Source organism: Equus quagga, chromosome 14 (assembly GCF_021613505.1).
Source record: "Equus quagga isolate Etosha38 chromosome 14, UCLA_HA_Equagga_1.0, whole genome shotgun sequence".
Lineage (NCBI taxonomy): Eukaryota > Metazoa > Chordata > Mammalia > Perissodactyla > Equidae > Equus > Equus quagga.
In genome coordinates this window covers 92,938,490-92,948,489 of record NC_060280.1, presented here as the reverse complement: position 1 = coordinate 92,948,489, position 10,000 = coordinate 92,938,490, and the positions used below count along the sequence as shown (strand labels likewise).

At 60.5% G+C, this 10,000-nt stretch overlaps 1 protein-coding gene across 1 annotated transcript in view; it reads right to left on the bottom strand.

Moving 5' to 3' along the window:
- KHSRP (KH-type splicing regulatory protein) overlaps nucleotides 1–9,596 on the bottom strand; it is a 10,207-nt gene extending 611 nt beyond the window's left edge. The window contains exons 1-19 of the mRNA XM_046638316.1: nucleotides 9,588–9,596; nucleotides 8,293–8,389; nucleotides 7,612–7,650; nucleotides 7,217–7,256; nucleotides 6,267–6,316; nucleotides 5,944–6,015; nucleotides 5,091–5,148; nucleotides 4,639–4,813; nucleotides 4,338–4,436; nucleotides 3,856–3,954; nucleotides 3,621–3,723; nucleotides 2,834–2,934; nucleotides 2,580–2,724; nucleotides 2,333–2,493; nucleotides 2,136–2,245; nucleotides 1,648–1,736; nucleotides 1,362–1,562; nucleotides 1,195–1,272; nucleotides 959–1,119 (exon numbers count right to left, since the gene is read on the bottom strand). Coding sequence (XP_046494272.1) covers nucleotides 959–1,119; nucleotides 1,195–1,272; nucleotides 1,362–1,562; nucleotides 1,648–1,736; nucleotides 2,136–2,245; nucleotides 2,333–2,493; nucleotides 2,580–2,724; nucleotides 2,834–2,934; nucleotides 3,621–3,723; nucleotides 3,856–3,954; nucleotides 4,338–4,436; nucleotides 4,639–4,813; nucleotides 5,091–5,148; nucleotides 5,944–6,015; nucleotides 6,267–6,316; nucleotides 7,217–7,256; nucleotides 7,612–7,650; nucleotides 8,293–8,389; nucleotides 9,588–9,596 — 1,887 coding nt within the window. The remainder of the gene's footprint in view (nucleotides 1–958; nucleotides 1,120–1,194; nucleotides 1,273–1,361; nucleotides 1,563–1,647; nucleotides 1,737–2,135; nucleotides 2,246–2,332; nucleotides 2,494–2,579; nucleotides 2,725–2,833; nucleotides 2,935–3,620; nucleotides 3,724–3,855; nucleotides 3,955–4,337; nucleotides 4,437–4,638; nucleotides 4,814–5,090; nucleotides 5,149–5,943; nucleotides 6,016–6,266; nucleotides 6,317–7,216; nucleotides 7,257–7,611; nucleotides 7,651–8,292; nucleotides 8,390–9,587) is intronic.
- Between the last annotated feature and the right edge of the window lie 404 nt (nucleotides 9,597–10,000).

Genomic DNA, 10,000 nt, shown 5'->3' with positions numbered 1-10,000 from the left:
TCAGGCTGGAAGGATGTGTTTGTAACTGTCTAGTCAAGTGCTCTGGGGACTCGGCTGAAGTCAGACTGGCTCCTGATGAGAGAGAGAGTGACACCAAGGCAGGGAGGAGAGAAGCAGGGGCCGCAGAAGGACAGAGAGAGAGGGGGAGAGGGGGGGAGAAGCGCTTAGGGTCTGGAGGGAGAAGGGTGCCCTCTGTCTTCAGGAAGGCGGGCGGCTCCCGGCGCATCACAACATCAACAATCTCAGAGATCACGGTGTCCCCACAACACCCCTGTGAGGTAGGTTGGAAGGTGGCAGCGATCGTCATGCCCACTTCACAGACAAGACCGGGACACAGAGGCGGGCGCGCAGGCAGAGGCAGCCAGGCCCTGGCGGAGGGAGCGCGGGGTCCCAAGGCCAGGCCCCTGGGCAGGCTCCCCGAGACCTGCCAGAGCCAGGGCTGACCCCCGCGGGGGCCACCGGCAACACACACAGTCACTTGGACACGGGGAAAGATCGTGGGTTTAAAAATAAAGACTAAAAAGAACAAAACCCAAAAAAGTAATGCAGAAGAGGGGAAAACAGATCCGTTTTCTTCCCAAGTGGCCAGATTTTGAGTGAGCGAGTTAGCAGCCAGGACGGCGATCAATGTTGGAGCGATGGCCTGCCCCACCCCCAGGACTACCCACCAGTTCCACAGTTCCACCTGGCGTTTGCTTCCGCTCTCCCCCAGCATCACGACAGCGTTACACAGGAACAAGCGGGCCGGCGGAGGGAGGCCTCTTCGTGGACCCAGCGCACACGTCCCCCGGCTCACGGGGACTCCCGGAGACCTCTGGCCACAAGGCCCCCGCTGCAGGCATCAAGGACACACCCCGCAGGGGAAGGGATTTCCGGCGCTACCCACTAAGGCAGGATGGACGGTGGCCGGGGGTTGGAAGGAAAAAGGAGGAGGAGGAGGGTGGCAATTCCCACTTGCCTGCTGCTGTCCCTGCTGTGTGGGTGGAGGCTGGGGGCCGCCAGGACCTGGAGTCTGTCCGTAGTAAGCGGCCTGCTGTCTGTAATATTCGGCCCAGGCGGCGCTGTAGTCCGGCTGGGAGCCTGGGGGTGCTCCCGGACCCCCTCCGCTGGCCACTTGAGCTATGGGGGTGCAGAGGGTGAGTGTGGGTGGCTGGGGAGAGCAGGCCCGACCCTGCCCTGCGGCCCCCGGCTCACCTTGCTTCTTGTAGTACTCCTCCCAGGCTTTCGTGTAGTCCTGCTGCGGGGGTGCTCCGGGCTGCTGGGGCTGCTGGCCTGCGGAGGCCCCGAGAGGTCAGACCCGGCCTGGCCGCAGCCCTCCCGCTCCCTCTGGCTGCCAGGAGCCCCTGTGGCCGCACACTCACCGATCTTTTTGTAATACTCTTCCCAGGCCTTAGTGTAGTCCGATTGGCCGGTGGGCGGGGGCTGAGGGGGCTCGCCCTGGGTGGGTGGGGCCGCGGGGGCCGGTGCGGGGCCGGGCACAGGGCCTGGAGGCTGCTGGTAGTAGTGTGAGTAGTAGGCGGCCCAGGCGGCGTTGGGGTCTGCAGCAGCCGCAGCGGCTTTGTCTGCGGGAGGTGGAAGGGCGGGCTGAGGGGCGGCCCCTTGGCGCCCAGGCCCCGTCCTGCCCCCTGCCCGGGCGGCTTTACTTACTTGGGTCATGAGGAGCAGGCGGTTGCCACTGGGGGTAGGTATTGCCCCAGCCCTGGGGTGGGTACTGGTGAGGAGGGGGGCCTCCAGCACTGCGGGGCAAGAAAGAGGGGGACAGGTGAGCTGGGGCTGCTCCAAGGGGCAGGATGGCCAGGAGGAAGTGGGCCAGGCCCTAACCATGGCCTGCGCAGAGCCACGGGCTCCTCGCCCAGAGAAAGGCGTGAGGACACCAGCTATGTGCGCCCAAGGACGTGCGAGTCCCCAAATTCAAATACCCGGATTACACTAGGAGGCTAGGATCGGCACTGACGGCTGCTTAAATACGGCACCTGTAAGACGAGCTGGACGGCCGTGTTTGCGGCCTGCACAATGAGAACTTCCAGAAGGCAGGATGGCCCTCTCAGTGGCAAAAGGAAACGAGGCCGGTTGCTCTTCTTGCCAACACAGCCACCCCCACATCCCAAATCCCAGGAAGCTGAGAGAATACTCACTGAGGGGGAGCCCCGGGAGGCCCCTGATTGAAGGGCCCGGGGTTGAAGGGCCCCATGGGGCCGGCAGGGCCTGGGCCCCCAGGGCCTGGTCCGACTGGGCAGAGGGGACCCTGGAAAATGGAGAATGGGACAAGGTCAGTGGGGAGGGAGGGAGACAGGAGCCGAGCTCAGGCTCCCAGCACCCTCCCTGAGCCCACCTCAATCTTCTCCTCGATGAGCTGCTTGGCATGGTCGATCTGCTGGGGTGAGCCGCGGATGATGAACAGTTTGAAGTTGGGGTCCCCGTTGGGTGGCAGCTGCCGGGAGATCTCGACGAAGGCGCCCGTCTGCTGGTTTATGGCTTTCACGTTCTCGCCACCTGTGGGGGGGTCCCAGGCAGTGAAGGGAGGGTGGGAGGATAGCGCGGGGGAGGGATGGCACATGGTACGGGGGGTCCCTACTCACCTCGGCCGATGACCAGCCCGCACTTGTGCGTGGGGATGGAGAAGGTCATCTCCCCGCCAGGCGGGCCCCAGTTGCCCTGGCCCCTTCCTCGGCCCCGGCCCCCTGGGGGCATGCCAGGACCCCCTGGAGGGCCTGGGGGCCCACTCTGCAAGACAGAGAGATGGAGGATCAAGGCAGGAAGCCAGCCCGGCTCCTGGGAGGGCCGGCTGCCCCCTCGGCCCACACCAGCCCCTCCCCATGGCCCCGTCACCCACCCTGAGGCTTTGGAGGAGGTCATTGATGATCCGCGCTGCATGCTCGCACCGGTCCGGAGGCCCCATTATGTGAGCGATCTTCTCGGGACCCGTCCCGTCATCTGAGGCAAGCACCCAGAGAGCAGAGAGAGGGATTTATGAGAAGCACAACCCCACAGCCTTAGAGCACTGCCTCCCCGGGCATTGCCGCGCCATGGGGGCAGTCTGAAATAGCTCAGACTCAGCGCCGCCAGCCGCAGGTCCCGTACTTGGGAGCCGGGAAGGAGGCCGGCGGGCTCAGTTCCCAAGAAGGAAGCCGAGCAGCCACGGCAGTTGGCGGCTGAGGCTCCCGTCTATGCTTGGCACCCCCAAAGCTGACGGACGCCTCTCACGGAACTCAGAGCAACGAATCTCTGAAGAGTAAATGAAGGCCCGCCCTGCACACACCTGCCACCCAGAGCCGCTCCCTGAGGCCTGGCAGGAGCTGGAAGCTGGGGGAGCCAGCTGACCCAGCGCAGGGCGCCCTGGCTGCCGTGGTGGGAGGGGCCATGGGGTGGAGAGGCGGAAGGGAACACTTGACGGCAGAGGAAAACACTCCCTCTGGACCTGGAATGTCTGCCCATCGTGGACTCTCACGTGGCTGTCTCATGGAAGGAGACTGGTCTAGGAGTCACGAGGCCCCGCAAAGAGGCTGAATGGGCTAACCGTGGTGCCAAGCTGCCCGCAACGGAGCCTAAGTGCTCCTACAAGGACAGAAGTGGCTGACCACGCCCTGCCGCCTGGCTCATCTCCTGAGCTGGGCCCTGACCTTGCTTGAACTGTATCCGCACACCGGCGTCATTCTGGATCTTCTTGATCATCTCTCCGCTCCGGCCGATGACCACACCAACAGAATGCCTGGGCACTGGCACCTGAGGAAGGAGGGAGGCAGAGGTCAGCTGGGTTCTACCCTGGCAGCTCTGCTGCCCTCTGCTGCCCAATGGCCAGGAGAAGAGCCATCCCCGCCAAGGCCCTCCATCCATGGGCTGGAGGCCTGTACTCACGTCAATGCCCCCGCCAATCCGGGATCCATACTCATTCCGGTCCCCAAAGCCGCCCTGGTCACGCTCCCGAAGGATGTCCATCACCATTTCGCAGGCTTGCTGCAAACACACAGGGTATGGCGCACGTGGCGAGTCTGGCTGCCCCCGCCCACCAGCGTCCCCCGTCCTGAGGGGTCACGGGGCTGAGGACCGACACACGTGGGCTGAGCACTTTATCTGCCACCCTGAGAGGCAGGCACGACCTGCACCCACATTTTCCAGATAAGAAAACGGAAGCTCAAGGGTTTAGGCCTCTTGCTCGCGCACCAACGACTGAGAGGAAAGAGTTCAGCACCAGGACCTGAGTTCTGCGCTCACTTCAAAGCCAGCACTCTTCAAAACCTCTCCACCCTACCCTCGATCGTAGTCTCCAGCAAAGGCAGACCCCGGCTGACTCGCCAGCCTCGCTTCTCCAGCAGCCCCAGCCCCGAGGGTGCACCCACCTGCACTTTGTAAGGATCCCCAATGATCCGGAGAGGTTTGTCCACGTTTGTGTTCTGGGAACCGTCTTGAATTAAAATCATCTTCACTCCAGCTCGCTCCTGTGCAAGCAATGCTGACTGTCAGGGCTGGGCTTCCACGGGACTTCCCGGGGCTGGCGCACGCGTGGGGCGGGCGCGACCCCAAGGACAAAAGACTCCAGCCAAGCAGTCAATGTGCCTGTGTGTGTGTGCATGTGAGACACACACACAGGAAGGGAACTCTCCTGGGATGGAAGGGACCGCTGTCCTCCTACCCCCTCACCTGCAGCTGCTTAATCGTCTCCCCGCCTTTGCCGATGACCAGGCCAGCCTTCCCGGCAGGAATCATAATCTCCTGTACCGTGCCGTTCTGGCCGCCGTTGGCGTTGTCATGGAACTGTCCTGGGGGGCCGCCACGACCCCGAGAGACGATGTCATCCAGCATCATCTTTGCTTTCCTGGGAAGGGGAAGAGCAGAATGCTATCACCTGAAGGAACACTGGCCCAGCGGCCCCCCAGCTCAGAGAAGGAGGCGACTGGAACACATGCGTCTGCGGCGATCCAGGCCAGGTTTCCCAGATCTTAGGAGGCGGAGGAATCCGTGTGTCAGCACACCCCTCTGGAGATGGCGGGGGTTGAGGGCCATGGCGTGCAAGTCAACCCCAACTTTCAAAGGGACCGAGAGGGCTGCTGCCCGCTCCCTCATCGTGGTGACAGGCCCAGCCAGGGACTTACTGGACGGACTCCGGGGCTCCTGTCAAGGACACACTGCGCTCGGGCAGGCCGCCGCTGTCTGGAGACAAAAGGAAATAAGATCAATGCCTTCCTGGGTCTGAGGACACTGGAAAGGCCTTCTAGGGGGGTGAGGAAACTTCCAGAACAACCAGCGGCCACTTCTCCCGCCACTCGGCAGCCTGACAAATCAGTTTACCTCCCCAAACACCTGGGAGGCTGCAATACGCAAGGCTAAGGTCAGGAAGCTTCGAGTCCAGCAAGGGAGTCAGAACTTTTAAAGAAAAAGACAAGGTGGAAGGAAAGGCCGATTCCAGAAGGTCCAAAACCTGGGCCACTCCCCCCGCCACTGATGATCACAGCACCCCTCCCAGCCAACAACTCCACATGCACTAGACCTATCTTTAGGAAACCCTGCCCGGTAGGCGCAGGCAGGTGAGCAGAAGAACCAGGACGGAAACCCAGGCCAGCCCTCCAAGCTGCTCTATCTACCGCACCCCCGACCCTCACATATTCCCGCCGACTTTCCACTAGTTTAGTTTACGGGGCGGCTTAACCCAATGTTTCAGAGCAGGGTCTGGACCAGATTCTCTGTCGATTCTACATCTTCCACAGAGCCCTCCCCGCCAATTGTAGAATGAAAGAAAACAACGGTTGCAGCTACCCTCGAGGAGCTGTACCAGTTGAGCTACTGCGCCGAGCCTGGCACACAGAAAGCGCTCAACAAACACAAGCCCCCCGTGTCACTTCTCTCCAATCACAGCGAGTTAGGGGGTTATTTACAAAGCACAGAGACCTAAGCCTGCCGTGGGCCCAGCCCAGTGCCCGTGCTAGCACGAGTCTGGCTCTCTCGTACCTGGAGAAATCTGGACCTTGCAGCCTGAATCCTGTTGGATTTTGTTGATCTGTTCCCCTCCTCTGCCAATAACTAGGTGGAGAGAAGGGAGAAAATCAGAGACTGACGGCACTGAAGACAGTGGCAGGGGTTCCCGCCCCGCTGGTGTTAAGGGGGTAGCTCCCTGTGGAGAGCTCCGCCATGCCCCCAACCCAGAGACGATGGGTGAGAGCAGAACACGAGAGGCCTCAGACCGAAAGCTTCTGGGCCGCAGGTGCTCCCCAGACCCTGGCCCTGAGAGGGGTGGAGAATGGGTGTCCCTGAGCACGGTGACCCACACTCACTCAGTCCCACCATGCCGTCGGGGACCCTGTACTCTTCTGTCATCGAAGTCCTGCAAAGACAGACGATGAAACTCAGTCTCAAGTGGAAAAGAAGTAGAGGGGGACGGAAGGGCCACATGGTCTCCTAGCGCAACAGCCCCTGCCCCTGGGGGCCCTCGACACCAATGGCCTCTGACCCTGCTTCCTCTAACATGGGACCAAGAATCCACAGGCCTGAGCTGAGTCTGACTACGGCACGGGGCTCTGTCTCCCCACAGCAAGTCACTCCACCTCTCAAGGCCTCAGTTTCCCCATCCGGGCCACGAGAGGCTGGGCTTGGGGCAGCATGGCCCCTGGACTGGTGCTGCCCCACTGACTCAGGGTGAGAGCAAGCCCTAAACACTTTGATGGCAATCTGATCGAGTCATTTCACACCTGTTGACTTTACTTAAAAAAGACAAAAATTCAGTTATCTTTTTTATTTCATTTTCCTAGTAAGTCGTTTTTATCGTTATTTTGCAAAACTTCCAGCCTGTTAAAAAACCAAATAACGTGGTCTTTCAGAAAGGATTTTAAGTCAGACGACCGAGGTCATCGGGGCAGGGAGGGAGGAGAGACCCCCAGCTCCACCAGCTCAGGGAACAAGTCCCTGCAGAAGACAGATGCGAAAACCAAGGCCAGTCCCCAGCTTCCTCTAGGAAGATGGATATCTGTGCTCCCGTGTCCCCACCCCACAAAAGAAGCAATAGGGCGCAGAGACAAGCCCTATGTCATCACGGCTGATGACCAGAACACCCTCCTTCTTATGGCCCAGACAAGGACGTACGAGGGACGAACGCAGCTCCTCTGCCCGTATGCCCCCTCGGTGGTTGACCAGCAATGGAGACAAGGCCCTAAACGGCGCAGACCCCAGACCCACTGTCCCAGGTCGGTAAGACAGGCCAAAGACAACGGACAGAAGCTCAGCTCACCTGGGGGGAGGGTGGATGGGTCCCAGTTGAGAACTGATGGCTGCAGAGAGAAAAGCGAAGGGAAGATTGGCCTGGCTCCTCTTTGGGACCCGCGCGCTGCTGGCCCCAGGTCCTCCTGCCTGCACAGGGGCGACCAGCACTTGTGACAGTGCTTCTGAGCTTTCCCGGGCACTTGAGCGCTATGGGACCCCCCTCCCAACAGCAGACGCACCCAGTATCTCCGCCTCAATTTCTGGGGGTTCCGGGACCCCTAAAGCTCTTGGGCCCCCGAGGACGAAAACCTAGAGCCTCCATAAAGGAGAAGTGCTGTCTGCTCAGTGCTTCTAGCTCCTGCTTCCGACAAGCCTCTCGCGCCCCCGAGGCTGCCCTCTGCCTGAGTCGCACGGTGGACTTACAGTCTCCCTGGGAAGCGAGCTTCTTGCTCTCCGGCTGGTCTGTGAGAGAGAGGGGCTGTCAGATGAAGCTCCCACCCACCCCCAGCTGCCTCAAACCCGACGCTGGAGCCACATGTCCTGGCCCAATCCCCCTCCCCCAACACCACAGCTGAGACAGGAGCATGGCAGGGACCCAGCCCAGAGGGGGTCCAAACTTCAGCGCCCCTGCCACCAGCACGCAGGGTAAAGCAGCCCTTTATAATGGGGGCACACCAATGGCTGCAGTGAGTCCCCCCAGCCGAGGGCGGGACCCGCCTGGGGGGCAGGGGTCCCCGCTGAAAGCAGTGTGGCTGATCACAGAGTCCATCCTTTTGGCTCCTGTGCGCCATGCTGCGTGCCCCAGGGCCGGCCACCCTTTGCTTCTGCGGGGCCGCGATAAGACCACCAGCATGTCCTCAGCCCACCAGAAGGGGAGGGACGGTCTGGAGAACTTACAACTTAGACCCGGTCACAATCAGCCTGCCCTCCTCTCAGCCACCTGATACCTCAGGGCGGCAGACCAAACAAAAAGAACGAACAAAGCTGGGACTGCTGAGGGTTTCAAAGACCAAATGGCAGCAGGCCTCCCGTCCTCTGGACCCCGCACAAAGGCCCCTCGCTCTCTACCCCCGGCCCCCCGCCCCACTCCTGGCAGGCAGTTACCTCCATCCTCGAGCTGTCTCTTTTGGCCCCCAAAACCAAAATCCGGAGTGCTGTTATTCACTGTCGTAGCAGCATCGCCTCCAATTTTGGCTGCGATCTAGAAATAAAGTTGCAAGCACAGAAGAATTACCACCAAAACCAACCCTCTGTGGGGCCCAGATCAACTCAGAACACCTCCGGCTCAGGAGAACCCGAGAGCTCTTGCTGCCTGGCCCGGGAGTGGCCTTCCCCTGATTTAAGAAAGAAACTGTTGCTTAAGACATTCTAGAAAGAGTTTTCATCTAAAGCCTCAGAGTTCAAGAGCTATCCAGGAATTTCAAAACTCCCTTTCTCTGTGTGATTTGTACTTAAATTGTTTGTGGCCAGACTGTAGCCCACACTGACTCGTCCTAGAGGTAAACGGAATGGGAGCCCGGGAGGCTCCTCAGCTCATCTCCACCAGGGAGAACTTCCAGACACTTCCTTGCCCGAGTGCCCAGCACAGAGATCCAGAAAGTGTGACTGCGGCCGGTCCTTCTGGGATGCTCAGGAGCATTCCCTTTACCTCCCTCACCCTCAAAATCTTTGCATTTGTGGAACAAAATCTTGGGGAAGTTTTAGCTTCAAGGCACCTGAAATCTTCATTGTACCAAAACAAAAGATGCTTTTGGACCACATGTTACATTCTAGACACAAGAAGAGCAACTTCAAATAAACCCCAATCCAAGAGACTCAGGACAGGAGTCTACTTATGGGATGATTACAAATTTTCCAGAAAAACACAAACCATGAACTACAGCTCTATCTTTTTATCTCTCTTTCTCTTTTTTAACATTTTGAGCCGAAGCTCACAGGATGCCCAAATGAAGCCCTACCCCACCTCAACAGACGCCACCATCACCCCCCCAGTTGTAGCTGCTTCTTAAACAAGACAGCTCAGCTCTGTGAGCACCCAGGTGGATCCCACTCCAGAGGTGACAAAGCCACAGATGACCAGGGGCAGAAACAGGGCGTCCACCTAACGGGACCTCCCACCCTGCCCTGGAGGCACTGGGACAATCCCCTAGAACGCACTCGATCGTCTGCTTCCTGAAAGAGGCGGCAAAGTCCTAACCTGCCACCGCCTCCTCCCCGCCAGGGCGGTGGGGAGGCCGCAAATGGAGCTGGGGCGGTCAGCGACACCAGCATGTGACACCTCTCTGTTGTCATCTCCCCTCGAAACACAGTGAGGGGACCCTCCCCTCCTTCCCCCAAAGAGACAGACCACGCTTTCAAGCCACCGGAAGCATCCACGAGAGCCAGCCCCTTATGCCCACCCTCTCCATATCGCCTAGGTGCCCGGCCACTCTGGCAGCAGAAAGGTCCCCTTTCCACTTTCCAGGCGCGAGAAGAAGAACTTTTCCCCCCCGAAGTCCTTCGATCCTGGGGAGCGGGCAGAAATGGGGCTGGGCTGGGGGGAAACAGGGCTCAGTGCCCCGATGGGGACCTGGGGGCCAGGCAAGACCTTCCCCGCGGGAAACAGACTCTCTGCTTCCAGGAGAGCGGGGCAAGCCCTCGTGGATCCTAAACGGGGGCCCCCAAAGTGAGTCCCCGCGCCCCTGCACACCCCGGGGCCGCTCCGAGGGACCCCCCCGAACGCCCCTTCCCCTGCAAGGGGTCAACCGCCCTCGAGGCGCCCCGGCCGCGGCCTCCCGCCCCACGTGACCCCGCGGCGGCCCCGGCCCCCCCC